This window comes from Mus caroli, unplaced genomic scaffold (genome assembly GCF_978045245.1).
Source record: "Mus caroli unplaced genomic scaffold, Mus_caroli_1 scaffold_4, whole genome shotgun sequence".
Taxonomy (NCBI): Eukaryota; Metazoa; Chordata; class Mammalia; order Rodentia; family Muridae; genus Mus; species Mus caroli.
The window spans coordinates 19,708,832-19,730,650 of record NW_028227259.1 but is presented as its reverse complement, the minus strand read 5'-3'; the positions used below and the strand labels follow the sequence as shown (position 1 = coordinate 19,730,650).

The following is a 21,819-nucleotide window of genomic DNA, read 5'->3' as shown; positions in this document are numbered from 1 at the left end:
GCCTGCTTATTTTTACCCAGTACCCTCTGCTTTGCCTAATCCCTCTAACCTTGAACTCTGGGTTCTCTGACATTGACTCTCAAACTCTAGCCCAGTCACATTTGGCTTTAATCATAGATGTATGGCACATACCTGCTTCCTCAAGATCTGTCTCTACCTGATATAGTCAACATGTAGAAGCTGGGACTAGAGAGATGGCTCTGTGGACAAAGTGCTTGCAGTTCAAGCACAAGGACCCATGTTCAATCCCTAGAACCTGCCTCATGCCCAGACATACTTGGCCAACACAAAATAGACTCCATGTTTGTTTGGTTGACTTTTTTTAGTTTTTCATGTATACTTTTTTGTTTTTATCTTGCTGTGTGTTTTGATTTTCATCTTTTTCTTGCTTGTTTGCTTTTGGAGAGAGAGATCATGCATGAGAGCTAGGGATATTGGGAGGCTGTGAAGAGCCCAGGAAGGAAAAGAACATGATCAAAATATATTGTGTGCAAAAATTTTTAATAAAAAAGTAAGTTTAAAAGGTCTGGCCTAGAGGTGTCTGTCTGTAATCCCACACTAGGGAGGCAGAGACAAGCAGACCTCCGGTGCTCACTGGCCAGCCAAATCTAGCTATATTTGTGAGTTCGGGTTCAGGGAGGGACCCTGGCTCAAAAAAAGTAAGGTGGAAAAATGATTGAGGGAGATACCCAACATCAACTTCTAGCACATGCATGTGTAGACATATGCTTGCGTGCATGCATGATCATATGCATATATTCATGCATGCAAATACATTGCACAAAAATATGGGGGGAAGTTTAAAGCCAGTGGCTTTCACAGAATAGAGGAACAGGGACCACCTTCTCAAACCTAGGGCTGCACTGCATTACCAATCTGTTCCGTTCTTTTCCTGGTATGCCTAGGAGAGCAAGGAAAGTCAAGGTTATTCTAGGGACAGCGGATCTGAGGGTCACATTTGATGCAGACTTCCTAAAGACAGATGGCACAGATGCCTGGTGGAGGGCACATGAAGACAAAAGACATGTTGAAAGACATGGCCAAATGTGTTTCAGTTTACCATCTAGACCACAGCAAGAGAGGCTCGTCATAAGAGTCTCTCTGCTAGCCATGCTCTCCTTCAGCATGTTGGCATTAGACACGAAGCTTGGCATTTCACAGCTGCAGGTACACACTTTAACAGTCCTTTTCTCAGTTCAGCCACTTGCTATTTAGCATTGTTTTCTTTTTTTAAAAACCTTAATAGTTTGTGGATTTCTGTTTTTAAGCTCCTAGATGGTCAAGAAGCAAAGAAACTCAATGTTCAGTGGCTCCGAGCTCAACTGGGCATTGTGTCCCAGGAACCCATCCTGTTTGACTGTAGCATCGCCGAGAACATCGCCTATGGAGACAACAGCCGGGTCGTGTCTCGTGATGAGATTGTGAGGGCAGCCAAGGAGGCCAACATACACCCCTTCATCGAGACGCTGCCCCAAGTGAGTTAAACTCCAAACTTCTCAGCTGAAATCAAGGCAGGCTCATTTTTATCCCTGAAGCTATTCCCAAAGTTCTTGCAATAGTCTGGTAGCTAAGGGGCTGATGTATCTGGGAGAAGACTCTGGCCTTGATGACAGGATGTTTCATCACCCTCAGGCCATGAGACACCAAGGAGGCAAGACCTTACCCCAGGTCTCACACTAGTTTCTAGACTACATGTGCATTTCAGTTAGGTGCTGTCCATATGCTACTTCCCCACAAATGTATGCTTTGATTTTGAGAATATAATAGATCCACATATCATTGTGTGGAATACAGAGATTTTGTTTTCTTTATCTAGTCTTCCCTAATATTAACCTCGTTCAGAACTATAACACAACAGTAATTCAGGATGCTGACATCCAGACCAGTTTACTCATGCTTGTGTGTGTGTGTGTGTGTGTGTGTGTGTGTGTGTGTTTCTGCACAGCTGCAGTAGAGCTATGCATCCTGGGCAGCTGCAGTACAGCTGTGTATCCTGGGCAGCTGCCATACAGCTGTGCATTCTATGCAGCTGCAGTGAAGGTACACATTCTTGTACTGACACTGAAGATACAGAGCATGTTCATCACATGAAGATCCCTCGAGCTACCATCCTTCCATTCATATACCCCTTCCTCCCACTTCAGTCTCCACAGCTCTGGCAACTCTAATCTGTTCTCAGTTTGTATCACTTGCCATTGTAGAGACAGTATATACACATAGGATGTAAACTTGCATGGCCAGGTTCTCACCCAGCACAGCTATCCTCTTATTTGCTGAATGACATTCCATGCATGGCTAAACCACAGGTTACCTGTCTCCTAGAGAAGCTTACGGCAGTTAATCTAAATTTGAGGTTGTAAATTCCTGAATACTGATACTTTACATAAACCTAGGTCCTAATATTTCTGGAATAAATGCTCAGCAGCAAATCATTGAAACATATCCTAATTGTCTGTTTGTTTTACAAAACAGTACACCAAAAGACTTCCTGTAACCGCCACTTATAGCCCTCCCAGCAAGTTCTAAAGACTTTCCAGCATTTAATATGGCTATGAGGTTTTGTAAAAAAAAAAAAAAATTATTTATTTATTTATTATAGCTACACTGTAGCTGTCTTCAGACACACCAGAAGAGGGTATCAGATCTCATTACAGATGGCTGTGAGCCACCATGTGGTTGCTAGGATTTGAACTCATGACGTATGGAAGAGCCTTCAGTGCTCTTAACCACTGAGCCATCTTTTGAGCCCAGCTATGAGGTTTTTATTTGCAACAGTTTGATAGGAATATAAGATACATCACAATGGTCCTCATATGCATTTCCTAAAGGGAAAGTGAAGTCCCTGTCATTTAACCTCTTTGGTAAAATGTTCTAGGTTTTTTTTTTTTTTAACTGTTGAGCTTTGAGTCTTTTATCCTAATTACTTTTAGATATGGATTTTATGATATGTATTTTTCTTCAAGTTATCATTTGGGCTTTTTTTTCTCTTAAGCAGAGGCTTAACAGAACAGAACTTTCAATCTTAGTGAATTTATTTTCCTTTCATGCATCTTGCTTCTGATGTCAAATCTGTCCCAAAGTCTACACATTCCTGTCTGGAAGATGCTCTCTATTTTAAAGGAGTCTGGTTGTTTTACAACTTACCTTCGAGTGTATGGTCCATTCTGTGCTTCATATTACTTGAGTCCTATATAATTATGGCAAGACGACTTCCACTAGGGTGAAGGTAGAGGTACTTCATTTTATGAGTGCTTCCAGAACTCAAGGCAGAAGAGCTTAATTGTTTCCCTCCCCCTGGGAATTAAAAGTGAGTCACACAAATAAATGACTTTAAATTTTTCTGTGATGTCTCCCAGTCAACCTCTGGTACCTAGGCACTGACTGAATCAAGAAGTGACGACTGCAGGAAGACTTTAACTTTCACCTTTTGACCTGATATTGACACTGGACCTTAGGAGATGAATTCACTCGTTGCACAGCACCCTGAGCTTTGCAAAGAAATATACATCTAAATATACATCTGCCATCCTTTCTTTTCCCAAGCCTGAAAGCTTTCCTAAATGCAGTCTCCTAAAGTATACAAAGTTTTCTTTCCTGTATTTACCTCCTCTTTTAAAAATTCCCCTTCCATCTTATCTCCACATTCCTTCCTTCTCTTTTATATTGTTTTTAGATAATAATTATAATTAACATTTAAGTAGATATTGATTGCTAAGCTATTAAAAGAGAATAAACTAGTTTTTACATGGATCAAATAACTACTTCAAACTGAAAAAAAAAACCCTTTGTGAGTCTAAGCTGTGATTCCACGGAAATCAGATTAAATGCTATTCATGTTAATGGCAGGAATTTGAAATAGCTCAATTTCTTGTAACAGAATACCACTGAAATCTACAGGCACTGTATTTTAGTTCAGTTTTAAAGACAAATATTCTATGGAACTGAAAATACATTACTGAAAACAATATCTTATTATAGAAACATCTATTGATTTTAATTTTTTTCTTGTAAAGACAACTGTCTTAAAACTGTATTACCTTTATTGATGACTAACTTGCAGAAATATAACACAAGAGTAGGAGATAAGGGGACGCAGCTCTCTGGGGGCCAGAAGCAGAGGATTGCCATCGCCCGAGCCCTCATCAGACAGCCTCGGGTCCTACTGCTGGATGAAGCCACGTCAGCTCTGGATACTGAGAGCGAAAAGGTCTGTCTCCACCTGTCTTACTAACCTAGCAGAAAGAGTGATGAGGAACGCCAACATGAGAAAGGCAGACACTAGACTTTGATGTGATTATTTTGAAGTAATAGAATGTGTTTTTCTAAAAAAAAAATGCATATATATTTCTAAACATAAAAGCAGCATTCAAAAGGAAAAATGCTGCAAAAAAATCACAATTTTGATATATTAGTTGTAATGAAAAGACTGAAAAGGGCCTTTAAAAGGAACTTAAGAAGATGATACTGGCAATTAACTAGAAAGTTTCAACAGTTTTGAGGGTCATTTGTATCATGGAAGCCCATCTCTGTCATAATTACAAAACAAAACAATCCGATGAGGGGCACAATGGTAGCCATGTAAAATACACATGCCTACAGCCGTGTTCACAGAGATTAGAAAAAGGAATTATGGTAGCTGCTGCTACTCAGATGGTAAAGCTTTAGAAATTCATCAGACTTGCTACTGCAGTTCTCAGTACAAAGCTCTGGTTGGGCTTTCAACAGGTTGTCCAGGAAGCGCTGGACAAAGCCAGAGAAGGCCGCACCTGCATTGTGATCGCTCACCGCCTGTCCACCATCCAGAACGCAGACTTGATCGTGGTGATTGAGAACGGCAAGGTCAAGGAGCACGGCACCCACCAGCAGCTGCTGGCGCAGAAGGGCATCTATTTCTCAATGGTCAACATCCAGGCCGGCACACAGAACTTATGAACTCTTGTTACAGTATATTTTTAAAATAAATTCAAGTTGTTTTTCACTTTATAGCGTGTAAAAGAAGTTTCTCATTGGAGTTACAAAATATAGATCTATCTTATTCCACATCAGTTTAAAGTTCAGCCTTGATGCTTTGTGCTACAGCATCTGAAACTAGAAACCTGGAAGCAACATCTGCCTGGACAAATGTGACCCCTTCCTTGACAAAACAGAAGAATTACTACAGCGTGGCTCTCTCTCTCCCTGAGCTGTCAGCATCCCTCAGAGAGACCAGACATGCATGGGAAGCATGAATAGAAATCCCAAATGAGGACACATTCCCATGGTTCTAAATAGGTAGACGTGTGACAGGATGGTATGGGAACAAGTTTCCAAGTACAGAGGAGAACTAAATTAGCATTCTGAATCCCTCTACTATGGAATAGAAGGTGTTGGCTGTCATGACCATATGGATTGTTTATTTTTTCATCAACACATTCAATCCGACACACTAATGGGTTCAATTGTGGTATTGTCATACTTGGAATGTGCAGCAGCAGATCCAACCGCCCTTTCCCATCCCCTCACGTTCCCTCCCCAGCCTTTAGTAAACATTATTTCTGTGTTCAGGTGGTCACATTTTAGCTTTGCATGGACATGCAGTACTCATCTTTCTGTCTGGCTCATTTTGCTTAACATCTGGTCCATTCCATCCATATTGCTGTAAATGTTGACTTCATTTTCCTTGGCTCTTTCCCTCTTGTGCTACTAGAGATCAAACTTAGCAGCCACAGAGAACTGAGTACACCTGAAAGGGAGGCTGGGAATGAAATAGGAGGGGCAGGCAAGAGAAGAATGAAGCCAAGACAAAGGTTCTCTGATCAAGGTTCAAAGTTTAATTTTCAGCTCTGCGTTTATAGAGGGGAAACCTCAAAAACCCATCCTTTGTTTCAGCTGCATTCTCGTGCTTTGTGTCAGCTGGATTCTGTTGCAAAACAAACTCAGCAGCTCAGCAGGCAGACTGCTTCTGTAAGAAATTGCAGGTGAGCAAGGCAGGAGACTTCCACTTAGGTTGGAAGACACCACTCAGGTTGGCAGAAGACTGACTGGACTGTGGCAAATAATTAAGGTCTGATCAGCCTGCTTGTGGATGGGGGCAGGGCACATTCTAACACTGAGCTAAATGCTCAGGCTTCTTCCTTTCTTCCTTACGACTGAATAATATTCCACTATTAAATACAGCACACACAGACATGCCCACTCACTAATATAATAGAGGCTATTCCTCAGTTGAGGTTCCTCCTCCCGGTGTGCCAGTTAGCAAGCAAAACATAGGCACCAGACGTGTTCACTCCATGTCCTGTGGATATACACTCAGAAGTGGGTTGTCTGGATCATATGATGATTCGAGTTTCAGCTTTTTGACTAAAATCTCTCCTGTTGTCCATAATCCTAATAGTAAAATATAGTCCTACCAACAGTGCATGCACGTTCCTTTTTCAGCTACATTTGTAGTTTTTTTTTTCTTTATGTTCGTAGACATAGCTGGAGTGCTGCGTTACTGACTTTACTGTTTGCTGTGATAAATACCATGACCCTTGGCTTCCTTCTTTCATTTCATACATTCAATGACCTTGTTCTGCATTGCTACAAACTTCTTCCTCTCTTTTCATGGCCTCTCTTTTCATAACCTACACACACAGACACACCTACCTAGATTATCTTTAGGACTCTACTGGGGCTTCTCCTAAACAATTATCATAGCTGTGTTTGTTGACTGTTTACCTATGGAAGGAAAGGGTTTACTTCAAGCTTATAGCTCTACATCACACTCTATCATCAAAAGAACTCCAGGCAGGAACTGAAGTTCAAGCCATGAGGGAATGCTGCTTATTTGCTTGCTCTGTGTGGCTTGCTCAGCTACCCACTTGTAACAACCAGGACTACCTGCTGAGGGATGGAACTGTCCACAGTGACCTGGACCCTCCCACACCAATCAAGAAAATGTACCACAAGTCTGTCCACAGGCCAGTCTGGTAGAGGGCATTTTCTCAGTTGAGGTGCCCTTGTCTATGACTCTAACCTATGTTGAGTTAATGTTAAAAACAATTCAGCACAGAAGGGTTGAGAAAGGTCATTAGACCCTTTACCTGAGTGTCCAGCCTCCTAGTGGAGTTGTATGCAAATATTCTCTGACTATTGTCTTGGGGGAGGGGCTAAGGTGGGAGAGGATAAAGGGAAGGAGCTCCTTCTACACAGCCATGGGAAAGCCATCATCCCCACCGAGTGCAAATTCTTCTAGTGTGGCTGCTGTAAGGTCAACTATGCACCTGTGTGGAACCGTTCCCCAGTTTGCTCTGTAAGTAAGTCTAACACATTTATTGTTTTTCCCATGTAAACTTTGATGAAATCATATCTCAGTTTGTCACTAAGATCTTAGGAGAAATAGATGTTACGTAAGGAAAGGAATTTTAGGAACAGTATGTGAGAGAACATAAGCAATATTTTTCCGTTTTATTTTTCTTAATGATTACCAGTCTCATTCATCTTCTCCAGATGTCAACATTTTATTCTTTACACCTGGATACAGTTTCATTGTGTATATACACCATCATTTCTCTATTCATTCATTTGCTGATGAACCCCTACAGTGATTTCATGTCTCAGCCAAGTGAAGAGTGTGACTATAAATGTGGACCTGGTATTTCTCTGGTATGCTTGCAGCTCTTCTTTTAGATTTATGTGAACCCTCCATACTGGTTTCTATAGTGACCGTTTCAGTGTACACCCCCCACCAATAGGCAAGGACTCCGTTCTCTATACATCTTTGTCATAGTTTATTGTTTGCCTTCCTGATGTATGCCCACTGACTGGGACGAGATAGAATACCAATATAGTTTAGTTTGTTTTTGATGCAGTGTCTCATGCAGCACAGGCTGGCCCTGAACTTGCTGTTAACCTACACTGGCCTTGACCTCTTAATCCTCCAGAAAGCTGGATAATTGTATACTTCAATGTAGTAGGGTTTTGTTTGTTTGTTTTTATTTAAAAGAGGCTCTCTCCAGACCCCTAAGTGTTTTTCTCTTGTGTGCATCTACTCTTCTAGTGGAATTTATATGCCACATGCTTTCATAATGGCAGTTATTGTTCAGGTTTGATTGTGCTTTCTGATGGTACTTACTGTTTTGGTTGTAGGACTCCACTAAGTATCTTTTCTAAGGAGAATCCTACAGTCATGAATTCCCTATGTTTAACTGTGATGTGATTCTATTTCTCCTTTATATCATGTCTACCCTTCCTGCGTAGTGTCACATAGTACATGCTAGGCAAACGCTCTGTCACTGAAGTACAGTAAAGCCACAGCTGTCCTATATGGCTGATCTTTTTTTTTCACACCATTATCTATTTGGCTTCCTATATGCCATGAATGTTTATGTTTCCTAAGATCGAGGATATTTTCTGTTATGATTTAACTCAATGGGTCTCTCTAAGCCTTTAACTTTTGTTTTCACCTTTGGATATTCAAAAATATGTGGGTATTTGTACAACAATGCTCAATGTTTTAAGTCTTATCAATTCTTTGTTCATTGCTTTTTCCTCTCTTCCTTTTGCTCCCTGAACTTCATTCCCCCACTTCTTAAGCATCTTCAAAAAACCTATTTCCAAGTTCAGATCGTTTCTTCTTCTCGATCTAATCTGCGGCCATTTTCTACAGTCCATTTTATTTAACTCGTTGAATCCTTTGAGGTTCCATGCTTTATTTTTTCAACACTCTTTTTGCTGAGTTTCTCATTCATACCCCACATCATCTTCCCAATTTCATGGTACTGTTTACCCCGTGGTCTCTTATACTTTATTGAGCACTATGAATATTTCTTTAAATTCTTCTTATATATTTGCTTGTATGCAAACATGCACAGGGTATGTGCAGTGATTACATTAAAACATTTCGATGTGTGTTTGGGAACTCATTAACACTCAGGAACTAATGAAAGACTCAGAAAGTAAACAAACTTAGAAATCTCAGGAAACTTCTAACACTTGAGAGAACACAAGGCCCCTCCTTGGGTTCATGTAAATAGTAACTATTTTTGTGGGAAATGAATCTCTGACTAGATTCACTTAAGTCACAGATCCACAGCAAGTCACAAAGAGTGTTTCAGGGACACAGCCTTCCTGAGCCATCCCATGCTTGGGTGGGCTCTTCACTGCTGCTGCTTCTTCTGAGATGTACATTGCCCCATTAAGCAACTCCTTACCCATAATCTTGTAAAAACAAACAAACAAACAAACCAAAACTCATTAAACTCACACACTCAACAAGCTAGTCTTGGGTACAAATGATTTCTGTAGTCAGTGCTCTGTCTGGAGGGTACAGACATGTTTTTACACATCTTCAGGAAAAGCCACTTAACAGGGGGGCCAACGTCAACCTGTGGTACTGCTCTGTGCTGGTTTTGTTGTTGTTGCTGTTGTTTTTAAGACCAGGCCTGTATTGGCCTTGGACTCACTGAGTGTGCTCGGGTGGCTGGCCAGCAAGCCCCAGGGATCCCCATCTCTGTGTCAGCAGCTCTCAGGAGCATATGCTGCTACGCCTAGCGTTCTGCACGGGCACTGAATTTGGGTTCTTCTGCTGCCTAACAAGTACTTCAGTATCCCCAGTCTCCACTCCTTTACCGGGTAGTTTGCCCCTATAAGTCCCTCTACATTTTTGCCTAGAGATGTTTTCCTTTGGAGGCATGCTGCCTTATTTTCTCTATTTCTTTCACAGGTGCCTTGAGATTTGTGCATCTGGTAGATGAAGCATCTCCTTCATGGGCTGCCCTTAGCAGCTTACTTCTGAAAAATGTAGATTGAGGTATTGCTTTGCTATAGTGTTGGCTTTAATTCCAGGTGGGCACCATAGTGTTGTCTCATCTGGCTTCTTCAGTGTGTTTGACTTGAAGACAGTTCTTTACCTTGGTGGAGTTGTCTCTGTGGGGCATCTGAAAGTGGGGACACCTAATAGTCCAGGGAAGTGTGGTATAGGTTTTGGCTCTGGCAGTGGAAATGGTGTACTCTCTGAACAATGGGGGATTTCCCCTACCACAGCTGACGCCGCCTGTGCTACTAGCAAGAGCTTCTGGTCCTGGATGCCTCAGCAGTGGTGAAGCTATTAAAGCACTTCTCCTCTGACCAGTCAGTGGTAGACACAGAAGGAAGTTGATGAGATGTGGTGGTGGAAGGAAACACAGCCCTCCCTGGAGGAGAGGCAGCAAGAACTATGTATGTAGCAGGAGGTTCCATGGTCTTCTTCTCTGAAATGGCAGTGCACATCCAGGAACTGGACTATGGCTGGTACTGGGCACTGTTCCACTCAGCCCTGCTTGGGCATGTGTGTTGGCACCGATGGTTGGAGCTCCATCTTTGACTACTTCAGCTATAGCATGCATAAGATCAGAGAAGCAGGCCGGGCGGTGGTGGCACACACCTTTAATCCCAGCACTTGGGAGGCAGAGGCAGGCGGATTTCTGAGTTCGAGGCCACCCTGGTCTACAGAGTGAGTTCCAGGACAGCCAGGGCTACACAGAGAAACCCTGTCTCGAAAAACAAAAAAAACAAAAAAAAAAAAAAAAAAAAAAATCAGAGAAGCAGTGGAAACTGCATTCCATTTACCTTATCAGTTATATTCCCGAGTGAGGTTCAGCAGCAGCAGCAGCAACAACAGCAACAACAGAAGCAACAATGAGAGCTGAGGTATTCTTGGCTCCTTTTGTGGTAGTGACTATCCAAAAAAAGGACCCTGGCTAGAGCTGAGGAAAACTACTTTGGAGCAAGCTCTGGAGGCACATATCTTTAATCTCAGTACTTAGAAGATAGTGGTAAGTAGATCTCCATTAGTTCAAGGTCAGCCTAGTCTACATAAGTGAGTTCCTAGACAGTTAGGACTATATAGACACCCCCCACCCCGATCTCAAAAAAAGACCCCCACACACACATACCCAATACCAAAACAAAAGAAAAAATACCAACCTTGGGAACGCCCTCCTTTCTAGAGCTACGAAAACCTGTCAGAGCAACAGCTGGAACTCCTGACTTGTTCAGTTCTCTCTTAGTAGGCACCTGTGGGCAGGACACAGGCTGGGAGCAGTGGCCCTTCTGTGCCCTGTAATAGGTAGGCACCCTGAGGGAAGTGGGAACATCTGTCTAAGTGCTAACATCAGCCAGTTCTACATACTGCCGATCCTGTTCTTGCACTCAGACGACAAACACCCCATCTCCCAGTTTATACATTCTGCTGTGCCAAGTTGGAGTCACAGGTAGCGAACACAAGCAAATAATATCTGTAATTTCAGAGAGGAATGGGCAGGAGATTCTGACCTTTAGGCCAGTCTAAAACACTTCATTTCCAAAGATGGCTTTTATCTGCAACACCCTAGGTACACACTATAAGATGTGAGATCCCCTTCCAATTTCTCTCTTAATAACTGGAAAGTTCTCAGTCACTTCAAAAACTGCGCTACACACACTTGTCTTTTCCAAGTGTTCCATGCTTACCCTCCACACAGAATTGAACCTAGACCCTCTGAAGTAAAAGCCAGTGCTCTTCATCTGAGCCATCTCTTCAGCCCAGACACTACGTTTTAAGTAGTTTATTACACAATATTGATCTGATATCAGAAAATGTGAAGAAAGCAGACAATCATTTTTTTCAACCATAAGATGAGAAATTATAAGGATTCTGGATGATTTATTCTTTGAGAATATAAACCACTTTGAATAGCAATGGGAGAACGTCTTTAAGCCACCATTTTGAATAACACTGGGAAATAATTGTCAAGTTCTGATAATCATACTCAACATTTAACCCATTAAAAGCTGCTGGCTCTAACAATTGGGATTAAATGGAAATGCTTTAATTTTATATTCACAAAATGAATTACAACATATCATAATGAGTTTTGCTAATATTCTTTTCTGTGGTAGTGTAAAAATTTCTAATACAACTTGATCCTTTTGTCTGCTCAAAGGAGCTATTTAAGATCACTATTGTACAATAGTGGTTTTCCCATGAACTCTCACAGGCTGTACTCCTGTGCTGGGTGTGGAAGGCACTGATGTCAGAGAAATTAGCTTCTAACTGTGTGCTTTATCCCTCTGGCAATTAGAAAGTATTAAAGTGCTTGAGAAATAGACTCTATAATCATGTTCACAGAGGACTTGCAACCTACACATGTGCCAACAAAAATATTTTAACATCAGAGTAGGATTTGTAATGTTAAGATATATAGATTTGCTTTGTTGAGGCTTAAACATTGCATAGTTCTATTCACTATATCTGACTTTGCACTGCGGTTGCAACACAGGAGGCTTTAAGGTAGAATGACTCTAGAGAGCATCACTCTCCTAACCCCTAAATTAACAGGCTTCCTTTAAGTCAACATTCCTTCCATGTCACATCACCATCCTACTCTTCATACCGAGTTTCTATGATCTGTGTCTGTCTGAGTCTCTAAAGATGAGCGGTGTTCATCAGCTGTATCATATCGTGGAAAGCATGAAAAATCATCTGAACAAGCTTTTCAGCATCAGTCTCCGGACATGACCTCCAGGATGAACATGCCACCACAAACCTGAGAAATACACAACACATGAACGATTATGTCATAGTTCCAAGTTGTGATGCTGGACACTCTACCTGTCTCCTCAAACATAAAATGTGAGTTCTTGATGATATTAGGTCTATGCAACTTGACACAAGAAGACAGAGCCACAGATAACACACTTACACAAGGCTATGGAATCTCTACCTCAATGGATTAGACAATGCCTGAGGACAATCGTCCGTAAGCAACCTTTGGAGCAGAAGTTTATGTCTAGACACAAACAACCAAACATCAAATGATCAACCAACCACCAACCACTAATCAAGCACCAACCAACCAACTAACCAACCACCAACCAACCAACCAACCAATCACCAACTAACCAACCACCAACCAACCAACCACCAATCAACCATCAACTAACCAACCAATCACCAACTAACCAACCAACTAACCACCAACCAACCATCAACCAAATACCAATCAACCACCAACTAACCAAAGAAACAAACAAAAGCCCACAAGAAATTTCTTCCTAAAAGTTGATACTAGAATGATCATACTACAGTATGATCTTATGTCATTCTTTGTAAGGCAATTTGACCTGTTTATCAGTTGACAAGCATTTTAAATAGGACAGATAAGACTAAGAAAAGCTATTTCTACATGAGCTAAAGTGGTCTCTTACGACAGTCTTCCCTTCCACCATCTCCTAATTGTACAATTCCAGATCTGGAAAGTAAAATAAGTGATTCCCAGGGAGCTCAAGTAAATAGGAGAAAGCCTGGCTTTTGCCCGATTCCCAACAGAACATGTGGTTCCTACTTGGGACTAGCCTCGCAAAGTCTTACGGAATGTTATGGATAAATATCAAAGCCAAATATGCAGGGCAAAGATTCTGGCCAGCTATGCAACCTTCACATCACTGGAAATGATGGCAAAGCACATCTTCAACGTGGGCTTTAGCTCAAGCAAAATGAAATAAAAGCACACTCTGCCCCTCTGTCCTCGTATCTAATGATGAAGCTTTTACGGGTGCAATGTTAGAGAATGAACCTGAGCCTCCTTCATGCTAAGAAGCTAAGCTACAGTTCAGTTACACTCTCAGACAGAGGAGCTGGCCTTGGGTGCTTTTAGCATATACTGAAAAACCTATAGGAATCCCGAACTTGTTCCTTATTTTTATCTAATAATTCAAGAGCAATGAGTTATTTTCCAACTATAATGTGAATAAAATTCTCAAATATTTAGCAATATCAAAAATATTTCTAAATTATCTGCATTTAAGAATTTAGTTTTTCAAAAAAAATCACTGGAAACAAAAGTAGTAATTATCACTCAGTTTTCTGCATCCCACATGAAGTGCCCCAAGCCCAACTTCAGTCTGCAGGTAGACCCACAAGTATGGAGAGCTACATACATTTCCAATTTTAACTTGCCAAAAGTACTTGTATGGTCAACTGTGTTTTTTAAATGTACAGGTTTCACAGATGATGTGACTGTAACACAGGGAAACATCCTTAAATATCATTCTGCATAAAAGCCCCAGACAGTGATTTTACAAAGATCTCAAAAGCAGAGGAGAGAACTATCAATACATGTTAATTACTTGGGTGGCAAAGTAGCTAGTCCTGTAGACAATGGCAGGTAACATGTTAATTACTTGGGTGGCAAAGTAGCTAGTCCTGTAGACAATGGCAGGTAACATGTTAATTACTTGGGTGGCAAAGTAGCTAGTCCTGTAGACAATGGCAGGTAACATGAGTAAAGTCCTAGTGTGGAGAAAACGAAAACCAGGGACAAGTTACAATTCTTACTGAGTCTGAAGAACAAAGGGCAGGAGGCTTACCTGTCATCTCTGATGTGGTAGAAAAATCCATATCCATTGTGTACCATGGGAACCACGACGCCCTGAACTCGTAAGTAACCAACCAAACTTGTTGAGAGCACAAAATTTCCACCTCCTCCACTGTGTAGCACAAAGAAAAGATGTCCATTAGGCTGCAGATGCCATGTTCTGACATCCAGAGAGAACTCTGGGATGCACACGATGGACCACTACCCCAAGTTACCTTCTGGAGAAAAGTGGGTCCTCAAATAGTTCTGGAACAGGGAGACCTTCCTCTTTTGCTATGAGCAAAAGACCTAAAAGGTGACGGTCAAATCCTGCAATGAAATCCCAAGCCTGACATCAGAAAAAAGAGTTTCCAGAAAAGATTTTTTAAACAAGAACAATTCAAGTTTAAGTACCTTTTCCGTGTGAACAATCTTTCATCATCTTATTATGCTTGGCAAAAGCTTCTAGCATCTTTTGCTGACGCTCAAGGAGCTGTGCCACAAAAAAAAAAAAAAAAAAAAAAAAAACAGTTAATTTTCAAAACAAATCTATTAATCAACTCAATACCAAACTGTATGAAACCCAAGCAGCGAGAGAAGACTCAGCTATTGTTGGAACGGGGTAAAGGGGAGGAGGAGGAGAAGAGCCCTCGGTAGAACTGTGACGCTTGCTTCTCTCTTCTCTTAGTCCTATTGCCCTCCCTTCCCCATCAGCCTTGAATTTCTTTTTTTTTATTGTCTTCTTCCCTAAAATTCGAAAGAGCAGAGCTGACAACTGCTTTGCGATACCTGTAATATTAATAAACAAACAGTGGAATTTAAAAATGAAAACCTAACTACAAAAATAATCCCTGTATAAACTTATATAATCATGTCTTTCCAAACTAAAACAGGCAAGATTTCACAATAATAGTGAAGAATCATACTGTTGTCTAAATACTTAAAAATATTCAAAACTAAACATATACACCAGCTCTGGTCCTAGTGACTTCCAACAAGAACTAGACATTCAACTACATGATGAATGCATCCTTTTAAAACTCTTTGGAAAATTCTACTTTGTATTGTCACTGGTCTAAAGGTAAATGAACATTGCTGAAAATCTCAGAACTGAAGACATCTGCCTTAGAAAATGATACCAATAGGTTTTTCAGATCTGAGGCCTAATCCTCCTGGGCACATACATCAGTGGCAAATTAATATTTTTCAAACTTTAAGGAAAATGCCTTAAAATAATCCAGGAAATAGAAGCAAAACCACCATTGAGAGGCCAACTCTGTCGGTCTTTTCTGTCCAATACTCACACTAGCAGAGGGATCCTGCATGGACTGGCACCACCTGACGGCCTCCTCTGTGCAAGATCGCACAGTCTCTGTTCGGCCATGGTAAAAGTATCTTGTCATAGCTGTCTCATAGCAGCAACCAGGGCTAAATAGTTTTAAGGGTATCAGAAGATTATTTTCTAATTCATTTCTAATTTTCTAATATATTACAAATATAGTCAAATACTAAAACAATTTTCCAATCACAGACCAAGACTACAAGTCAGTCTAAAAGCGAGACTTTCAACAAAGGCTGTTTTCAAAACCAAAGAGTAAGAAAACAGTCTGATAGCATCGACTATTTTTTTCTCCCTTTATTTTGTTTTCTTTTGAGACATGGTTTCTCGGTACAATATCCCTGGCCGTCTTGGAACTTGCTCCGTACACCAGGCTGGCCTGGAACTCACTGAGCTCTGCCTGCCTCTGTCTCTCGAGTGCTTGGATTAACGATGTGTCCTGCCACCACCCAGCTAACACAGGTTCTTTACTATAGCTCAGCGGCTTTCACTGTTTCTCGGGTTGGCAGATGATGGGACACTGACTCTCTAATCATGTAAGCCAATTTCCTCAATAAACTTCATCCCTTAAATACCCTCCCTCAACTGCATGGGCATACACAAAACAGGTTGATTCTATGAAGAATCCTAACATAGACTCTTTCCTTACACCATATATAAAAATGAATTTAAACAGGAGTGCACAGTGGTTTCACATGGTAAAGCACTCTTAGAGCATAGATCCTTCAAAGGATCGTGACAGAGAATCAACAGAAAAACATACACAACTGTCACAGACTGGGCTCTACTAAACTGGTGGGACACCAAAGGAAGAGCAGGTGAGAAAATGCACTATGCAGTTAGGAAGCAATGGCCATGTGAAGTTAAGACATGAAGCAGGAAAATGGTTTACCGTCCATGAAGTCTGTAGTAGGCAAGCTGAAGAGCGAGCTGAATAAAGGTATCAGGGTGAAGGGCTTCCTCCTTGGTGAGCTTTTTGCCAAAAGATGTGAAGGTAGACGCTGCTATCTGCAGGTCAGACGCCTAACAGAAAACCAAGCAGAAGCAGTGAGATATCACAGAAAAGCAAACTCAACGCTCAAAGGGAATCAAATTATTATTTGCATTAATCATCACACATAAAGAATTAAAGGTACTAAGGTTATAATTTTAAGATATCTTATGAAGCCATGTTTGAGTAATGACCTCATTTTCATTTATGTCAGCTAACAGAAAAAAAAAATATTAATGTAAATGAAAAACTAAACCATACCGCTTTGAGGTGCTGGGCTTTGGCTTGGGACACATCATTCAGTATTTTCTCATCCACAGTGAAGACCAGCTCCTCTGGCAATGGGATGTCCCGGACTTTTTCTGAACCCTGAAAAGAGAAGGCGTTAAATATATATCTGTGGGGGGAGAAAATCTAGGAGAAAAGCTGACGGGCTTGCTCTGACATACCTTCCATCTTCCTTCTGTCTCTAAGATTCTCTCATCAACATAATGTGCAATGTTCACCATAACCATTGCATCGTAAGGAGCATGCTGAAATGAAAACACAAGAGTCTGAATAGTTTGTGTCAAACTAAAATCTGACCCAGAACTTTTCACTTTTTTACTTTTACCTGGTAAAAGGTATGCCCGCCTTCCAGTATCTGACTCCCTAATGATACAATTCTGTCCTACAGAATAGGAGCTGCTGATTTTTCAAGACAAAAAAAAAAAAAAAAAAAAGAACAAGTATTCAAAACTGAAAGCACATAGTAGGGCTCTTGGAGTTTTGGCTGTAACAACAATCCAAAGAAATTACTGGGAGTTGCAACATGTACACCCCCTGTGTCTGGTGCAAATATTATGGAATTATAGTGTAGTAATCATGTGAGGACACCAGACTATAGCAATCAAGAGTGTGAACATCTCTGGCTAAGAGAAGACCACTAAGAAAGAACTAGAAAGCAGGGCTAGTGCGCACAGATCTACACACATGCCTAGATTCTGCAGACATAACTTGTAATGTTAAGCGCTGTGGGAAAGATGGGCTGTGCTACTTCCATCTCCACCTACTTCTGCAATAATAGCTACTTCCTGTTCTCTAGGTAACCACCGTAGCCCTCGTATTAAGTTGAAGGAAACTGATCTGTCCACAATGTTCCAAGGTTAGCCTAAGCCAGGCTAATGAGGGCACACTTAACTCCCAAGGACTCCATTTCACACAAGCCAATAACAACCAATGAGAACTACTTCAGGACCTCTTCTGGAGCCACTAGAACATGCTGGCTAGTCACACAGCTAGGAGAGCTACAGTGACCCTATATCTGTAAATACAATAACCACACTGGGCACTGCCCCTGAAAAGCAGCCCCAACTGCAAAAGTGAGGAAATATTTTTATAATGAGAACATTTAGACGTATCTAAGAATATGACATGCCAACGTCTTCTTAAGCTATTGCCAGATTAAATTCCATCAAATGAAACGGAATAAGTTATCATTAATAAAACCACTGTCACAAGATGAGGGAGGTAGCTCAGAGTGGATCACTTGCCTAACATGCAGAGAACCCTATGTTCACTCTCCACACCACTAAGGCATTCAGAGCCCACTGCAAGCCTGAGGTTTGCAGTCTTTGTTTTATTTCATTCCCTTGGTGAGACAGAGCAGGTCAAGTCCATGGGAAATGATACAAGAGAAACAAGGAAGCTGTCATTTTGTGAAGGGTAAAATGGCAGCAGTCTCTACACTTTTTTTCAATTTTTTTCACTGATTAAAAAAAAAAAAACAACTTTTCCTTTCCTTTTGAGATTATAATATCATAATTTCCCATTCTCTTTCCTCCTTCCAAATCCTCCTTGTTCTCTGTGAAATTTATGGCCTCTTTTATCATTAATGGTTGTTATCTGCATATATGTACATACACACGTATTTGCAAATACAACCCATTCAGTCTGTATAATGTTGCTTGTTTGTTCTCAGGGATGACTGTTTGTTATTGGGCAATCAATTGGTGTGCTCTTCCCTGGGGAGAACTATTTGATAACAATAGGTTTTAAGAAATTACTCTGCATAAAAATTACATTCAAAATCCTTTTTGCAGACATGCTTCAAACTGTTGTCTACAACAGAACTGACCGATGTTCAGCTTTCCCTGACAATTCAGGACAAAACTTTTTATTATAATAACATAAAACTAAAAAAGCTGTTTATTTACAGTGCACCATGGAATGATACAAGTCTTTGTAGTTGTACTCTTTGTATGTTCAAGTTAACGTAAGAAGTTAAGGGGGGGGGGGGGGAGTTGCACCCTGGTAACAGCATACTCACATCACAGCAACAGCCAAATATTCCATTAGCAAAGGAAATCAAATTATAGGACTTGTCACCCCAGCGTACTGATGGATCTCCACCAAGAAGCATTTCAAAGACCTAGAAAACATTTTATTTTTTCCAAAATTAAGTGTTTTGACACTGATTAAGAACATGTATCATCTCACTTCTAAGGCAACCAAATTCCATGCAATGGTAGTTTTGTGAGGACTCAGCAGGTAATTCTGGGTCTGGCTTGAGCTATTTCTTAAAGCTCAAATTATGAAAATCTAACCAGAAAATAGGATGTTAATAATTACTCACTAATGTTTCCAGAGCATACATATAATTACAAGCAGAAGCCTTCTGACACGTGGGCAGTATAAGAAGCCTAGAGAGTTAAGAGTAAAACATCTTAACAACTCATATACTAACACTAACATAATGTTTTTCAACCTGTAGGTCCTCACACACTGAGTCATGAAACAACTTACAGCAGAATAAATACTATTCCTTACAAGTAATAAAACAAAGTAGAAATATCAAAGTACATGACGAGAGTAAAAGTACTCATTGTTTTATGAAACTTCAATTAAATATGTGAATGCTCATAAGCGCGCGCGCGCGTGTGTGTGTGTGTGTGTGTGTGTGTGTGTGTGTGTGTGTGTGTGTGTTTAACTGTAGTAGGCTACAATCTGTGTTTGCAAGTATAGACTATGGTTTGAATAACATTGAATTTTTCCTTAAATGGCACTTCAGCAATTTCCTCCTCTCTGAAATATAGTTAAAAACTGTTTTGTTTTGCTTTTTAACTAGAAGGTTTTAATCCTGCATTTTCTCTCCTATAATTTAATGCTAATTAATGTACTATGAAGTAACAAATTCTTCCCAAAGATGAGACTTTACTAATATGTTTCCTAGAAGGTAAAAGCACTACCCAGGGTTGGGAAATAAAAAGAATAAATAAGCCACATTTATACTTAAACTCACTTAAACATTCAATGTGTTCAATCAACCTGAATGATATAGTCAATGACTTGCAAGGGTGATGTAATCCTTAAGATAGACTCTCCACCCCAATCAATACAGCACCACCAGGGTGGGTTAGAGTCTTATATCACCTTTGGAACGAGAAGCTAACTTGCCTCAGTGTTTCATAAAAATATTCTATGCATGCAATTGATGGAAAAGTTTAGAAAACATGACATGTATGCAAATAAATAATAGCCACTCTTCTTTAAACAAGGTTCAAAATGCATCTAAACAGACTAAGCATCAAGTATTTACAGAGCACTCTTCACTATGTATGGGAGTCAATTCCCTACACAATATAGTTCATAGCTAAGAAAAATTCTAAGACCCTGATTTAAAAGAAAAAAAAATCTCATGTTTAACAAATAGAAAAACTCTTCAAGAAAACTGTCTAGGAAGATAAGAGAACAAAAAGTTACCTGAGAATATTCTTCTGGGGTTACATGTGGACTGGTATCTTCTATGGAATACACAAATAAACTGGTTTGAATTTTTTCTAATAAAGTCAAGTTCTCTGGATCAAGACCAATCAGATATTCTCTTGCCTAAAGGGAAAGGAGATGATTAAATATCACTGTTTAAATATAGCACATCTAGAAAATGTCAAGGGTTTGTTAGAGAAAGTTTATTAAGAACGACATAAGATTGTGACTAGCACTGAGATTCATGACTGGACAATGAACAGCGCGATAGACTTCTGGGTTGCTCAGTCCTGATGGGATGTCTCTGTCACCCCTCCCCTCAAGGCTCGGGACCTATGTGAACTCTCACAGAGGCTGAGGTAGCACACACAAGACCTGCACATGCTCTAGCCAGACAAAATCCCAGCACGAAGGAAGGGAAACGGCACGAAGTCACACCCCTGACTCAGCTATTCACACACGACAGCTGGGAGAGGGAAGGTCGGTTGTCTCCAACAGAAAGGACCACTCAACCGTGCTCCAGAGCAGGCTTCACCCTCAGAAGGAGCTGGCATACACAAATGTGACTCTGTGCTTTTAGTCGCTTGTTTTTAAGAAAGAAAAACCTTCAAGTTGAGCAGGTAGAAAGGGGGAGGAGAATCTGAGAGGGAAAGAATATAATATACGATTTGAAATTTCAAAGAATAAAAACAAAAGAAGAAATTAGCATATGCAAAGAAGAATAGCATGAATTATTACCTTCGCCCACCGAGTTCGCTCCTCGCTAGTTAATGCCGCTATACTGGGTCCAACAGGTTCGTTCCAGCACTTCTTGTGGATATATGTCAGTTGTCTTATAGAAGATTTAAAAAAAAGCATACTCAAAAAGAGAATGGACAAGACACACAGGAGCTACAGAAGCCTGTACACACGGCGCATGCGTGCGCACACACACACACACACACACACACATGCACTATATATAATGTGTATGTGTATATTATATGTGTAGTGATTATTCTATTTATACCAAAAATATATTGGACAATAATTTATATTTCAAAATAAGCTTACATGATATAATTTAAACTTGGAATATATGAGCATTTCCAGGGTTCAAATAAATACCTTCTCTATGGGAAAAATCTAAAAAAGTATTTTGATAGTTAATCTCATAGGTATTATGTACTTCTAATTAAAAATTGTAAACACATGTATAAAACTAGAAAACTTACTATATGCTCAATTATCTGTGCTTTACCCAGAAACAGAAGTACCATGTAACCAATTTGAAATGGTTTGATAAGTATCATTGTATTAATGCTGACAAGTATATTCTAAACACTTGACCACATGTGATGGAGCACAGCCTGTAATTCAAGCACCGTAGAAGGCAGGGCAGCACAGCAAGCCTGAATAATATAGTAAGA

General features: G+C 40.4%; 2 protein-coding genes across 4 annotated transcripts in view; one reads left to right on the top strand and one right to left on the bottom strand.

The window, feature by feature from the left end:
• The window catches only part of Abcb4 (ATP binding cassette subfamily B member 4), a 61,279-nt gene extending 56,296 nt beyond the window's left edge, over positions 1-4,983 (top strand). For all 3 annotated transcript variants that reach the window (XM_021162750.2, XM_029478121.1, XM_029478123.1), the window contains 3 exons: positions 1,269-1,475; positions 4,061-4,207; positions 4,726-4,983. In XM_021162750.2, coding sequence (XP_021018409.1) covers positions 1,269-1,475; positions 4,061-4,207; positions 4,726-4,932 — 561 coding nt within the window. In that variant the 3' untranslated portion in view covers positions 4,933-4,983. The remainder of the gene's footprint in view (positions 1-1,268; positions 1,476-4,060; positions 4,208-4,725) is intronic.
• A 6,805-nt stretch (positions 4,984-11,788) lies between these two features.
• Crot (carnitine O-octanoyltransferase) overlaps positions 11,789-21,819 on the bottom strand; it is a 36,313-nt gene continuing 26,282 nt past the window's right edge. The window contains exons 8-18 of the mRNA XM_021163000.3: positions 21,149-21,242; positions 20,408-20,533; positions 18,975-19,076; positions 17,116-17,199; positions 16,928-17,035; positions 16,568-16,698; positions 15,641-15,764; positions 14,751-14,829; positions 14,573-14,666; positions 14,350-14,469; positions 11,789-12,527 (exon numbers count right to left, since the gene is read on the bottom strand). Of these exons, the coding sequence (XP_021018659.1) occupies positions 12,407-12,527; positions 14,350-14,469; positions 14,573-14,666; positions 14,751-14,829; positions 15,641-15,764; positions 16,568-16,698; positions 16,928-17,035; positions 17,116-17,199; positions 18,975-19,076; positions 20,408-20,533; positions 21,149-21,242 (1,183 nt within the window). The 3' untranslated portion in view covers positions 11,789-12,406. The remainder of the gene's footprint in view (positions 12,528-14,349; positions 14,470-14,572; positions 14,667-14,750; positions 14,830-15,640; positions 15,765-16,567; positions 16,699-16,927; positions 17,036-17,115; positions 17,200-18,974; positions 19,077-20,407; positions 20,534-21,148; positions 21,243-21,819) is intronic.